This window comes from Pseudorasbora parva, chromosome 21 (genome assembly GCF_024679245.1).
Source record: "Pseudorasbora parva isolate DD20220531a chromosome 21, ASM2467924v1, whole genome shotgun sequence".
Classification (NCBI taxonomy): Eukaryota; Metazoa; Chordata; class Actinopteri; order Cypriniformes; family Gobionidae; genus Pseudorasbora; species Pseudorasbora parva.
This window is the reverse complement of record NC_090192.1, coordinates 8,240,037-8,255,749: the sequence shown is the minus strand read 5'-3', so window position 1 is coordinate 8,255,749 and position 15,713 is coordinate 8,240,037. Positions and strand designations below refer to the sequence as shown.

At 37.2% G+C, this 15,713-nt stretch overlaps 1 protein-coding gene across 1 annotated transcript; it reads left to right on the top strand.

Moving 5' to 3' along the window:
• Positions 1-150: 150 nt before the first annotated feature.
• ube2d1b (ubiquitin-conjugating enzyme E2D 1b) lies at positions 151-15,491 on the top strand. Its single transcript, XM_067429568.1, has 7 exons — positions 151-338; positions 6,478-6,541; positions 6,634-6,665; positions 10,948-11,025; positions 11,102-11,207; positions 11,302-11,395; positions 14,996-15,491. The coding sequence occupies exons 1-7, from the start codon at positions 315-317 to the stop codon at positions 15,039-15,041; spliced, it is 444 nt and encodes a 147-aa protein (XP_067285669.1). The 5' UTR covers positions 151-314; the 3' UTR covers positions 15,042-15,491.
• Positions 15,492-15,713: the final 222 nt, after the last annotated feature.

Genomic DNA, 15,713 nt, shown 5'->3' with positions numbered 1-15,713 from the left:
TAGGCTACATTGTAAAAGCTAACACTCATGAAAATAAGGCTTTTTGGACAATTTTAGCGTTTCGACTGTAAAAAAAGGCTTTCTCCTTGAGCTTCTCTGGAAATGCAATAATACAGACGGACTTTTATTTTGTCTTTTTATCAGCTCCGCACCGGATGTGTGAGCTTGCTGAGATACAGCTGTCTCTCTTTCTCGCCACTCACATTCGTTTTTTACTCAGGGAAACACAGTATTGCTGAGTTGTTTCGTAGCAATAATATCGAGACAGAAAATATAATCGTGTAAATCTGGGGCGGTACACACAGTAAAGCAGCATGGCATTAAAGAGAATACAGAAGGTAAGATCTTTGTGTGTAAATGACAAACATTGGCCAAGTTTTTGTTAACCTGCTCGCGCTGTTAATGTCAAATATTGGGGTTAAAATTATCATTTATATAAGTAATACTATTTTATTTGTTATTGTTTTGAGCGGGTAGTCTAAATCAAGTCAACCTGTTCCGTAATAATGTGTATATCTAATATGTCGACGGTGTAAGTCAAATGTAGCATATAACGGCTAGCTAGCAGTGTTTCCTCGCTCAAATGATGACGTTTTTCGCTGTTTTGTGAATCTATACTGGCAGCAATGTAAATAAATATGTGCTTTCCTTAATTGTCAGTAATACTGTCAAAACCAGAACTTAAAGTGACGGGTCAAGGTTGTCATCCAACCATCGTATTGTGTGTATGTGCTAGCAACGGTACACTTACACATGTAAAATCAAACAATCGCGTAAATGAGTCGTTTGTTTACATCAAGACGTGTGATTTATTAAACCCATAATCAAGAAAACGAACTGAAACCTTGTGTCTATTCAACAATAAAACGTTTTTTGTGTCATTTTCCTCCGTGTTCGAGAAGGCCCGGAGCTGAACAAAGACAGCAAACCTGCTTCAGCCCCGGTAGCAGCCACACTAAACGAGGCCAATCTTTGTGTGGATTCGTCCACTTTCAGAGGCCACTTTTGTGTGCTTTGTTAAACCTCACAGTTGATGTGATTTTTCGCGTGACTTTGGCTTCAATTGATTTGGTGCGGTTTATCTGTATATGGTCGGTAGGCGCTATTGTGTTTGGGGTTTGACACAAAGCAACACAACCTGATTCTCTGAAGTTCCATCGTGACGCCATCACTTTGTCATTCTGACAGTTTCTGTTTCGCAACACCATGATGTGTATCGCACTCACTCTGACAGTGTGTTGTTAAACTCCCTTCCAAGTCCCAAAGTCCTTGCCAGAAGCAACATCTATCCATGACTATTAAAATGGGCTCATATTCAGGGCCATAGCTATTTATATCATTTCCATCTTGTATTATGTTGTAATTAAACAACATATTACAAAATATTTATTTTATATTAAAACAACTCTGTAAAGCCGGACATATGAAATAATAGTCTGAAAAATCTCCTTTTTTTGACATAGAACTGTATTGATTGAAACCTAGTTTGATTGAGACAAATTATAACACAAAATAGGTCACACCTTATTTTGTAACACTTTATTTTAGTGTCCATGTTATATATGTAACACATACCTGCCATAGTAATAACAGTAAATTAAATACATCTAATCACCTCAAACAAGCCCTAATTCTACCCTAACCCTACAGTAGTACAATTAGCTAATGAATATTACTCAGCACTGGAATATTAAATTATGCTGTAACAATGACACCTTAAAATAAAGTGTAACCCTTTATTTTAAGGCGTCCTTGTTACCGTGTAATTATATATTTAAGCACTGAGTAATATTTGTTAACTATTTACATGTACAGGGGTACTTATATTATATACAGGGGTATTTATAGGGTTAGGGTTTGTATTAAATAAGGCATAATGGATAGTTGTTACTACAGTAACTACATGTAAAAAAGACACTGTGAAATAATTTTTGTATCATATTTGACACGTCAGGCTACCTAATTCTAGTCAGGACCCAATTCTAGTCAGAATATGAGTCTGATACTGCTCCATTGGGCTGTGATTATGGGGCGTGTTTCAACCGAACCAGGAAAGACCTCAAATGGATAGACCAACAACCAATCAGACTAAGCGACGAAGCAACGTCAACAGAGCTCAACTGCACTGTGCTGCCAAGTCCACGTTTTTTTCTGCGGGTTGTTTTCGATGTCCGCGGGTTGAAGCGACTATTATGTGATATATATAGCTTTCCTGTTGCTCAACCAGAGAGTGGCGCTAGCAACGCCAAAGTCATGGGTTCGATTCCCAGGGAAAGCAAGAATTGCCAATAATGTCAAAATGTGTACCTTCAATGCAATGTAAGTCGTTTTGGATAAAAGCGTCTGCCAAATGCATAAATGTAAATATATAGACCCATGAGTGTGAATTTTAGCCAGCAACCGTGCCAAAATAACACACATTTTACCCCCTAAACGCCATTTTTTTTCCGGAGAACCCTCCGAGAAGCTATTGTTTAGGGCTAGCACCTGACCAATAAAGAATAGCACTTAACTATCCATAAAATTTTGTTTGTTTGTCCAAAAAAAAAAAAAAAATGGTGTACTGTGCTTAATTAACTGAGACTTCTTACAGCTCTTACAGGTTGTTGGCCTTGTTTGTTTCGTTGCTTCTATTGCTCTCCACTTTTTTGTAAGTCGCTTCGGATAAAAGCGTCTGCTAAATGATTAAATGTAATTGTAGTAGTTGGCGGGTTTTGTTGTAAAAACTTACTACAGTAACTTGGCAACCCTGTCTGCACGCGCGCTAGAATAAACGATCTTTGCCAACATGATCATCATTTCTGAGAGAAATTGTGAAGGTGAATGCATATACAAACAAGCTCTCCGTTTAGGATTTGAACAAATATAATCCTAGCCCCTTTGATGAGGTGCATGATTACATTACTGTTTATCATCTGTCCGTCATCGTCTAAAGCCCGCCCTGATGATTTCATTGGTCGGAACAGTTTCTGTTCGGGGATACTTACTCCTCTATGGAGCAAGGCCAGACCAAACTGCCCGACCAAATATTTTTGTGGGTGGGGCTAAGTTCGGCTGGCATCCAGGCTATACATTAGGCTTTTTGGCCCATAAAAATAAGATACAATGATATAGTACGAATAGGGAGCTTCAATATTTTATTTACATCCCCAAACTGTGCAAAAAAATAATAATAAACTACACAATTGCTGTTTTTTGTTTGTTTTATGTATAACTTCTGATTTGTAATGTAAATCAAGGTGTTTTTTAACACATTGCTTGCATAAAATGCATATAAATATATTACAATAATAGGCTAAATAAAAGGGCTTAGCTTCAAAACTCTGTAGTTTTTTTTATTGCAAAAACAAAATTGGTTTAGAGATATACAGATCATCGTTTGTCAAAAGAGTTGTATTTGATGCATGTGATTTTTTTTTTTTTAATCATGCATGGATATTCATGTATTTAAATAAGTAAACCTATGTTCAGGACAGTAAATGGTTATATTGAAATAGTAACAATATAAACATTATTCTTATGTTAATTTTGTAATAAGATTTCACTGCAGACTATGCATATAATGGCATTTTATATGGCATTCTACATTCAATTAATTGACAATAGGGCTGCACGATTAATCAAACTAGAACCGCAATCGCAATATGGTTAATGTGTGATTATGAAATTTTAACGGCTGTGATTTTAATTAAATAAATAAATGCCCAGTGTGTTAGCGAAGAGCGGCTCTATGATCAGGACTAAACGCTGCTCCGTCTGAAAGACTGCTAGTTTGAGTCGCTTATAACGTGCGTTTGAAAAAGCAACACGAGTCAATCATCTTCACAAACTAGTGAAGCGTTCATAAACCTGTTCAACAAAAGACAACATTTAATAACATGTTTTACCTCACTTCATATCGTCAGTCGAGTGTGAGCTGATGTGTCTTCTCATCACAGTATGAGGCATACGATGCATTATTTTATTATAGTACTCTATACTGCATTATAATATATTTTATATATTATGAAAATACCTTAGACGGCTTGAAGAACTCAAATACACCATATTTTGCTGCCGTGGTGTTTATTGTCGTCATGTTTAATCAAAGCGTTTCTATCTTCTGTTTATTTATCCTAACACTTCACATAAGGGATTTCCTCAAAACGAACGTCATTATATTACTTCTCTGAGGCAAATGTGGCTTTTCCGCTCGAGGGTGCCCTCTGGCCTTCAGTATGAATTAAACTTCAGTATGAATTAAACTTTTGGGTAATAAAAAATAATAATAATACAAAAAAAAAAAACGTAAAAAATTATATATTTATAGGACAATTAATCCATGTTTTTTCTTCAATGTACAGTAGGGCTGGGCAATCGATTTTTCGATTAATCGTTTTTTAAAATATGGTCAATTCAGAATCGATTCTCAAAGGCCACAAATCGATTTTTTTCATATTTATTTCTGATAACGTTGAACATAAGATTAACATAAATCTAATTACTAGTCTTCTCCACTAGATGTCACCCATTTGCCTTGCGTGATCTTACAAAGGAGCAAGAGGCGCACATCATTTATCTATTCAGTGTTTAAATGGCAGCTTTTGATGTCACCTTTTATAATGCTGAGGTGAAATACTGTAGTAATACTAAAAATCTGCTGAACCGTTTGATGTGACGACACACACACAGCCGGGCACACAACCGCTAACAATAGATCACATAACATACGCGAATGCTTGCCTTGCGTTAGGATCAAACTTAAACAGTCACTTAAGCACGTACGTTAGCCATTATAGACATATTCAAATCATAGTCAATAGACAGCGCAGGATCAATAATTCAAACCCTAATAGCTTATATTATAAACAGATTTCCTCAAATAATAGTTAGTCCACAGTCAACTTAAGTCAGCACATTAAAGCTACTGTGTGACATTTTCCCCCATCTAGCGGTGTAAAGGTATATGACAATCCAGTGAAAATTTAGTTTCTGTTCCTCTTAATTCCGATTTCGTTTTAACTCCTACGGTGGCCGATTTAGTCCAAGATTAACATGGCTTCCAGTTCGGCCTCGTTCATGAGTGCCTTCGAGTGTTAAAACGCGAAAAGCAAAGCTTGAATTTATGGGTATGTCCCTCTTTGGCTAATGTACTTTCAAGATGGAGGAGCAACATGGCGACCGGCATTCGAACCCCTCACCCGTGTGGATTTTCAATGGCATATTATAAACTTACAAGAAGTAAATATACATTAATGAGCACATATATTTTTGAAAGAACTAAGTGTTTTTAGCTAAGAATAAACTAAAAAAGTTACACAGTGTAGCTTTAAGGTATTGTTGTCTGTTACCATGGTGTCCAGGAATTAACCATAGACTGTAAAAAAAATGATGAATGCACAAGAGGTTCATATTTCATATTAAAGACATTTATTCTGACATACTCTATTTTTAATTTGTAGTTATGAAAATGTTATTGTAATGGTAATATTTCTTATTATTAAGATATTTTTTAGCAGTAATGAATCATAATTATTACTAGTCATATTAATATATAAACACAATGTTTTATACACACACTTTTCATTTGTAACAAATAATAATAATCGCATTTTGAATCAATTTAACCAGAATAATCGCAATTATATAATTTCCCCAAATGGTTCAGCCTTAATGGAAAACAAAAGTAAGAACTGTCAATCAGAAGGCATGTAATAGATTGTGTACAACAGGTTTTTCAGCAAATTCTTGATCATGTTGACAATTTAGATGCCTTGCTATTCATGCATCAAGTACGTATAGGGTTAATAAACTGACATATATTCAGTTTAGGACACTAATCATTTTTTCAAACTCAATTTGGATGGCAAGTTCTGAAGCCTCGCTTAAAAATGGATGAATGCCATTGCATTACACAACAAAATATCAATCCAGGTGTTTTTTATTTTAAAGGTTGCACATTTCTCAAGCTTAATGATTAAAATGTGCGAACACTTTATTTTGATAGTCCACTATTGACATTCTAACTATACGTGACTTTGCACCTACATGTAGGCTAGCATTCATTAGCGTGTTAGTAGACTGTCTGTGTGATATCTGCTAAAAATGTATTTAGATGCTCCCACAACAGACATTCAACTAACAACTTATTCTACTAACCCTAACCTAACCTATGTGAGTTAATTGACATGTAGTTGCAAAGTTACTTATAGTTGGGTAGAATGTCTAAAGTGGACTATCAAATTAAAGTGCAACCAAAAATGTTTGTTAGTATATAAGTGGTAGAACATATCCTGTTCAAAACTGAAACCAAAAAACTGTGTGCCATTTTATGGTTGTCTGACGTTGGTAGAACATGTTGATGGTTAATGTGAGGAATGACACATGGTTACTCTGATAGGACACCTTTGTGAACTGACTTCATACATAAACGAAAAATCTTTCAGGTTTTCCACTGATAATGTACTTTTATTCAATTGTTGTATTCAACTATTTCAGGAGCTTCAAGACTTGCAGAGGGATCCTCCTGCTCAGTGCTCTGCTGGACCGGTTGGTGATGACTGTACGTTCACTGTTGGTCTAATAAATGAGGTTGCTTTACATAATATCTGACATAATGGATAAATTTCAATAATCCTCTTTTTGTTTTTGTAGTGTTTCACTGGCAGGCAACAATAATGGGACCTGTAAGTACTCCTTCATTAGCCTTGAGCAGTGTGTTTTGCTTAGTAATACTTGCTACATCTGATATTTTAAAGAACATTTTAGAAATAACTTATAAATAACATTTAGAAAATGTATAGTGGCTGGCAAATGTCTGGAACCGGGGGGATTTTACTCCAAAAACCAGCTGGTTTTAAGTTTTATTTTGGCCTGTTTCTTTTCTGAACTTGCACACAAACTGCATTGCAATCGTTTCCCAAAAGGTGTGGACATATTACAAGGTCTGTAAACAGGACATTAACAAAGACAAGAGAAGGGACACTTCAAAGATGGACACAAAGAACAGAACATTATGCGTCAACATAGCAAATACCAGAAACAGCAAGCTAACTGTTCATGATGCTCGAAATATAGGAAGAAAAATATAAATCTTGAATTGGTGGTGGTGGTGGTGGTGGGGGTGGGGGGTGTATATTAATCTCTCTTAAGTAAACTGAATGTCATCATAAAAGTTTTGATAACATTTTTTTCCCCTCTTACCTCGCTGTATAAAAAGTTTATAAGCACAGCGCTGCTTGGTGTACAGTGGTATTAAAAGAACTGCTGCTCTTTCATAAGCGCCACCTACTGTCAGAAACTGAATTTGCATTTTCAACTAGTCCGTTTTTTTGTTTGTGCAGGTGTTATGCAGTTATCTGTTATGCAGCATGATTTCACAAATCTAAAGTTCAGACCATTCTGTTTTTGCTTTAAATCTTGAAATTATACACAAAAACAATTGTTCTTGATACATCTGTGTAGCATTTTTGTTTGGATCATGATTAAAATGCAGTGGTTTGCCGCAGGCCAGTTTGCCTGTAATAGAGCAAATAAACAAATAAATCATAATCGGTAAATCACTAAAACAGACTTTTAAACAAACTACAATTAAACAAAAATAGACAGACCAAAAATGTATAAAATATTTGGTCATAAAATACTTAATTTTACGATTACAATAATAAATAGCCACACCCGCCTGTAACACGCCTCTCTGGAATGACGGCACACAAACCCATAATTTCACCAACAAATTAAAGTTTTATCAGAAAACAAATCTGAAAGAAATCATTGGAAACTAACAAGAACGCAAAACAAGCATGACTAAACCTGTCTGTTTGTTGGCATTTTAGTTGTTTACTTGTTTAGTTGTTTACTAAAAGGGTTACTTCAGTGATTTAGCATTAAGCTTTGTATTTAAACTGGGGCGTTAATGTAGTAGAACGTTTTTTGTCTCATGGGGATGAAAGACAACATCTCCCAGAATGGACTTGCTTTTCTACCCTACAAGGCCACTCCCAAAGCCACCGCTGGATTACTGGATCACTTCACTTTCCCATCGCATTAATTTTCATAAAATCAGTTCATTTAGACTACAATTAAAAACTGAACGTGTCTGTTCAATAACGTGTGTGTGAGCCGAACGAGTGTCACAGCACAAACGCAGCAGGAGTCAGATTACATTCATCACTAGAGCTGAGGTAAACGCGGGCGCGGCATACATTCACAGCGCGTGTTCAGTCTGGCGCATTTTCATTCGAATATATTCCTGGGTTTCTACTGATACAAAACTATATGCCTTATCGCTGAAGTAACACTTTAAAGGGTAACTAAACCCCTGATCACAGCCTAACTCCACCCACTGGCAATATCTGGATATACCGGACCGAATCAAGACGCAGATTTCGGTTCCTCATTTTGGTGCCATCAAACGTGCTTACACGCTTTGGCATGGCACCGAATTAGCATGAATTTACGTTATCGGACAGATCGGATTCTCTGAAGTGCAAACTAACATAGCAGCACCTATCGTGCATTATAGATCAACTAACATGATCATTATGACAAACACATTCATTTAAAAATCAGAATATCAAATAGCTCATGACATACGTACAAGTTTGTGAATATTTTAAATAAACAAATTTAAAAAATAAACCGTTACAGCTGAGCTGTCATACAACGCTATTACGGCTGCTGTATGTCATGTGAGATGCACGGCACGTTGCCATGGAAACAATAATGCAACGCGTTCTAAATTATTTAGCCTGAGAATATGGTCATATTAATGCAAAATAAGCTGAACTGAAGCTGGTTTAAAGCAGACCAAGAACACAGTCTACTTTGGTGTTATTAGTGCTGTAATATCACTAGTATTATGGGTCCTGCACACTGTGCGATTTTTCAAAATCCTTTGGGAATGTACCTTGTCAGACTGCACGAACATGATCCCCGCTGTAAGCCATGTCACACTGTAAGATCTCAGTTGTCATTAATGTCAGACTGTACGATAGTCAAGGCACGATAAAAACGGACGCACACAAGAAAACTCGTCCGGTGTTTATCATCAATGAATGACGTGTTCGGTGACAGTGAGCTGCATTACACGGGGACTGAAATGCTGGCTATGAAGAAATCTCTAGCTCTCGTTTTGGTCATAGTTTGTCTTGAAAAACCGAGATATTTGACGGTCGTCGTTGGAGAAGTTACACTGCAGGATTGTGCGCTAAATCTTCTGACACTGCCAGAATTTCGTCTGATTTCAAATTTGATCGCAGCGCTCATTAATCGGCTGCCGGTGAACATGTCAAACTAATGCTCAAAGACATCAGATTTTAGCCTAGGATCAGAGGAATCTTTTAGGATTAGCAAAATTTGTCTCAGACGGCCAAATCGTGGGCCAAATCGCACAGTGTGCACCCGTCTTTAGTGCTGTGTTTTTGTTTTTAAATTAAAGAGGGCAGCACTCAGACATTTTTGCACCATATATTGTAGAATTAAAACACGTTATACCAAAATGTTAAAACATTCACTCAAATCAATGAACAGCTCTAATAAAGCCCCAGTCTTGCAGATCATTAAATGTTGTTTTAGGGTTAAGTTACCCTTTAAAGATATAAAACCCAAGCATCAATGTTTATTAAATGAAGTTTATAAAGTGTTTTTTTACCATTATTTTATAAAAGAAAGAGGACACATACTTTAGTCGCATCTGTTTCTGTAGTAGTCACAGGACAGTATTTTTCCATCCAATTTAAAGATTTGCAAGATAATATTTTTTTACAAAATTTCCACCACCACCCCCCAATTCGATGGAAAGAATCTGTAATCTATTTTTTCAATCAGAGAAACGGAGGAAGCTCCTGAAAAAACAGAGTTGCTTTATTTTATTACGTGTTGTGCTAAATATGGATATCAGGCAGTCCGGTATAAAGAGACGAGGCTCACTAACAGATAAAATAAACACACAAATATGATAACCTATATGATTTGTCTGATTTCTTCAAGCGGTCATATTGACCATGTTTATTATAGCATTGGTTAGCATGCATTGCATATAAACATTTCTACCTTATACTGTGATCAGAATCCACATAAAAGTCTTTAATGCTGATGTTAGCTGATATATGAAATCATCTGTGGCGCTGTCATCTACAGACTACAACACCACCTTTGTTCGTAACCACTCCTCAAGCCCGAGTTGGCCCGGTTTGGATCAAAGTATTCGGCGGGCCAAAAAACCCTGGTCTTTCGCCCCGACCAAGCACCGGATGTGACCGTGGAAACGTGACTGGCCCTTGCATGCACTAGCACGGCCGCTTTTGGCCAGACAGTGGAAACACGGCCAATGTTAATAATTTCTTTAAATATAAAAGTGGTCGTGCCCGCTCTTACACGAGAGTTGTAAACTATCAGAAGTAGCGCGAGTGCTTGAAGTATGTCAGAAATGGAACGGCATCAGTTTACTTCCCGGAATTTGTTGTCACGTCGTGCCGCTTCCAGTGTAGACAACGTCACTGAATAAATGGACTGCATTTATATAGCGCTTTTAACAGACCCTATGGCCATCCAAAGCGCTTTACATCTTGCCTCACATTCACTCTCTCATTCATACACCGACGGCGGTGTCTGCCATGTAAGGCGCCATCCAGCTCGTCGGGAGAAGCTGGGGTTAGATGTCTTGCTCATGGACACCTCGACACTTGGTCAGGTGGAACCGGGGATCGAACCACCAACCTTCCGGTTTTTAGACAATCTACATGAACCACTGAGCCACTGCCGCCCCAAATAATAATACATTGGGTAGACTGATTATAATGGGTTCTATTGTCTTTTGCATATGTCGTGCTGCTCCACTCACACTCGTTGCAGACACGTGTTATCTTGCAAATAAGGTTGTTACACAATGCATCTCAGAGTGCATATTTGTCTGCATTTTTGTTGAAATTTGAGATGTTTTTTTTCCCCATTTTATTCAATTTGTAGAGTGACAGCCCTTACCAAGGAGGGGTCTTCTTTCTCACAATTCACTTTCCAACAGACTATCCCTTCAAGCCACCAAAGGTAGTGATGCTACACCTTCTCCATTTAATTGCCGTGATGTTTCACAATGGCACTGACACCCATCTTGACTTAACAGGTAGCGTTTACAACGAAAATCTACCATCCCAACATTAACAGTAATGGAAGTATTTGCCTGGACATCCTGAGGTCGCAGTGGTCTCCTGCACTAACAGTTTCAAAAGGTACTCCTCGATTTGTTTACTGCTTATTAGTTGAAACACAGAATTTGTAATTCCCGTAATTTAATTATTTTGATAATTTTCAACTCTTTTTCAGTTCTTTTGTCCATATGTTCTTTGCTTTGTGATCCAAATCCTGATGACCCCTTAGTCCCAGACATAGCACACATCTACAAATCAGACAAAGAAAAGTAAGTATATAATTTTAATTTATTCCCTTCATGTTTTTCCAAACCCATATGACTTTCTTCTTTGGAACACAAAGACAATTTGAATACTGTGCTGATTGCTCTTCCGCATGCAAGACGAGCTATTGGTTAAATGGACCCAAAATCACCATAAAAGTATTGTCAAGTGCTCCGAGGGATTTGTGTGCTACATTTCAGCTCTTCTGAAGTCATACAAAATCTTTGTGTGTGAAAGACTAACATTTAAGCTGGTAATATTCTCTTCCAGTGCATTCGGATCATTATTTCTTAAACTGGTGCTTCTCAATCCTTAAATTGTGCATCCTCATTTTTTTTCCTCGTGTCCAAGACTAGGATGTAAGGTAAGGATGCAAGGATTGAAAATGAGTCTGAAGAAGAACTTATTTGTATATTGTAATATTTGTGATCACTCAATTGTCACTTTAAAGCATCTGCTCTTGTGTTGTTGAGGTTTCAAATTACAGTTTTAACATAAATTAAGAAACTGAATGTGATGCATATTTGTTAGTCATAGATAAATGGGACAGGTAAGATTTCTGCTCTCGAAAAAACATGTCATATAGTTTATTAAAGGTGCAGTAAGCGATTTCTGAGAAACGATCGGACTGAGGACTACACGCCTGTAGTCAATCAGCGTGTCCTCTCATGATGAGGGAGGAGAGAGGATGATCTAGAGAGATTTGAAGAAGACTGTAGAAAGAAAGCAACATTACAAAAGAGAAAATGTCAGGAGAATATAACTTTATAAAAGAAGGGTTATGATCAGACTCGCGTTAATATTGCCGGAGTAATAACTTGCGTTAATATTGCCGGAGAGATCTAAGTGGGAAGGCCTGAAGACCAAGCGGCAACCTCCTGCGATATCTTTTGAAGCCAATACGGAATTAATGTAAACTACAATTCATCGACTGGCCACTAGAGACAGGCTCCAGAAGGGAGCAAAATCTCATTGAGCCCCATGTTAAATTTCCACCTTTACAGCAGAAAAAAACATGTTTACAGCCTGGTACAAATTGTGGTTTTAGCCAATACGGCTAATTTTGACCTTCATGACAACTGTGAGGGGGGTGAATTTATTTTTTATTTTTTTAACTCATTCGTTTACGTTATATAAAGCCTTTAAGTTCTGCATAATTAAGGACGTGGTTACTTTGAGTGACAGGTGCATAGCCATTTATCCACCGTCTATAGTCATTGCGTCACCTAAGCCCCGCCCTTTTGCCCATTTTCTGTTATCCTGGAGAGACACGTGATGTCTCGCTCGCAAGATGGCGACGCCCAGCTCGTCTCTACTTTAAACTTCAGAACGGCTTATCGGAATCCTATGGGTGACGTCACGGACACTACTGTCCATATTTTTTTACAGTCTGTGCAGAAAACGGATGACAAGGTTGCTGTGTTTCTGCTCCATACATGAGTTACATTGGTTTTGCTGTTGTATTAATGTTAGCTGTGGTAACAGGACCGCTTTTAGTGTCATTAGCCCCTGTGTCACAGCAATTCTGGCGATTGATTTTGGTTCATTCACACCGCCACTTATTTTCCGTAATCTGTGTGTGCATTCACTAAGGGCATGAACCTACACTGGTCTCACAGTTCGATTACGATTATCATGGCCTATATCGGTGCAATTCGATATCACGATGCATTGACGGTTCACTGCATCCTCATGTATACAATTTTGTCAGTCAGTTATATGAACTGAACCTTTAACACTCCATCATTTTTAGAAATAGGGCTTATTCAACTACTTTCCTACATTTAGATATGTAGGCAAATGCATTCTTGTCTCAGTGCATGTGTTGTTTTAATTTTACAGGGTCGCTGCTAGCTTAGCTTAGCATAATGAATGGAATCCTATGTTGCCAGCTAGCATGTCCAGAGTAAAAGTGATCCCAAAAAACCCCCCCACCTAATTACTTCTTGTGGCCCGCGTATTCAGAACGAGTACAAATAATGGTGCAGATTAAGACTAGGCGATGTGCTAGTTTATAATCAAATCAGAATAAAAATGCACAAGCATATTATGGGGAAGCACAGGCGAAGCACTGCTATTTGGGCGCAGAGATATCATGCAACACATTGCGATTGCTGAACGGCAAGATGACCTGTGGATGAGAGCCGTGATATATCTCTTCTCCCAAGTAGCAGTGCTTCGCCTGTGCTTCCCCATAATATGCTTGTGCATTTTTATTCTGATTCGATTATAAACTAGCTCATTGCATACAGTTCCACTACCTGTCCACTACCTAGAATGATCTTTACAACACACCGCTTATGGTATTGATTACAGCTTTTGTTCAGAGAGGGCGCGTTCTGGGACTGATCCTGGCAAAGTTACTAGGTCCTCATTCCGGGATCAGTCCCAGGACGTGTTTGCGTTCACACAGAAGGCACTCAGGGAATTTTATGGCAATTTTCCGGGATCAACGCGCTGTGTGAATGGAGCTATTGTTTGTCTGGAGCTGATGTGCTGATGGCTTTTATGTACTGTTATTTTTATGCTCTTCCTTGTCATTCGTTCATCATCTTCACTTAATTTTTGGCAAAGCATTATTTTGCTTCACTTCAGCTATGATAATGAGATATCCACTCTTGCATTGCGCGTTTGTGCATTTTGGCAACAGGAAGCAATGAAGGTGATGATAAATAAACATGGTTATTTTGTACATTCAGATTATTAATACTATTACAGAAGACATACCAATTTGTTTTATTTATTGTATTACTGATAAATATCCATCACATTGTTAGTTTAAAACTGTGATACAAAGTGGGTGGAAATTTTAGATGCATTTGAAATGCATATCTTTAATTCAGGGCTATTTTTTTTTTTTTTTTTTTGAGTGTATGTGAAATGTATGGTTTGTTTAATCTTCAAAGGTAAAATGTGAATTAAACCGTGACCGTTGTGAAGGGGGTAGACAGTAAGTACGGCAGGTTTTTTGATAAAAACATTTGTGTATCCTCACTCCTGGCTCTGGAAGCTTCCTCACTCTCCGGTCCTAGTGGTGCAATTAAAGAATTGAGATGTCTTTCAAGATGGCTGACGTCGATCGATTTCCAGGTTACAGGCTGGGGGATGGAGGAGTAAACAAATGAGAGAGAATTAATTTGATCATTGAGAAGCTTCTATTGAGTCGGTGAGCCCGAGAACCAGAGCAGTCGGATTCATGAGTGAATTCAGACCAGTTTTGTGGACTTGATCATTTTATTCATTGAAAAGATCCAATGCAATGAATGACCCTTTTACAACTTGGCTGTCACTGGGATGCAAATCAATATTTTTGCTGGACAATACTTCAGTTTAATTTTGGTTTGTTCCTATTTTAAGCTTTCATGTGACTTAAGAAGAGTTTAATTTAGTCCACCGACAGCAACAGTACTTTCACTTTCAATATATTGATCAGATTAGCCAAGTAGTTCACTAAGGAATTCACCTTTTGTGTTTAATAGAAGAAAGATCAAACTGGTTTGGAAAATTATGAGTCAGTAAATTAGGACTATACTTGCTGCATTAGATTGTTAGACACACTATACTGTTTATGAACTTCATTTTCCTTCTTTTTTTTTTTTTACCAGGTACAACAGACTAGCGAGAGAATGGACCCAGAAGTATGCAATGTGAAGACTTAATGGACATTTTTTTAAGTCACAAATCACTGTAAATTCTAGCATCTAAAAGTAAAATTAGGTTATATTATTAAACAAATTGTACTGTTAACATTTACCATCTGAAATGACCAATAATAATAGCTTAACTAGTATTTTGAAGGGGACTGTGCATTGCACAAAAAGACATTAAGCTTTTTATTGTTTTTGTGCATTTTGGTCATCCCCGCAGTGGTGTTGGGCACTTTGTTTTCTTGTTTCATAAATCCTATTTAAGATTGGCATGACGTTATACAACAGCAGTACCCTACAAGAGGGCAAATAAGAAATTGAAAACAGTTTTATTGTATCTCTCATTCAGTTGATTACATTTTCTTTTAGATATTTTTATTGTATAGTTAAGAGCAACTATACTGGATCTATTTTTTTCTTTTTTATTTTGCATTAAAATTTGTTTAAAAGCGTGCATCTGTGTTTCTGATGTTCATTTGTGTTTGCTCATATTTGTACTACTTGAAGTGGCCTCCACTAAATCCAATGCAAAATATTCAGCGTCTCCCATTTTAAAATGTATCTGGCATACTACATATCCATCTGAAAGACATATTACATATCCATCCGAAAGACAATGTTGTTTCGTTCTTCCTTCCTAATCAAAAAATAATTTATTCTGTTGCTTTCTGGGACA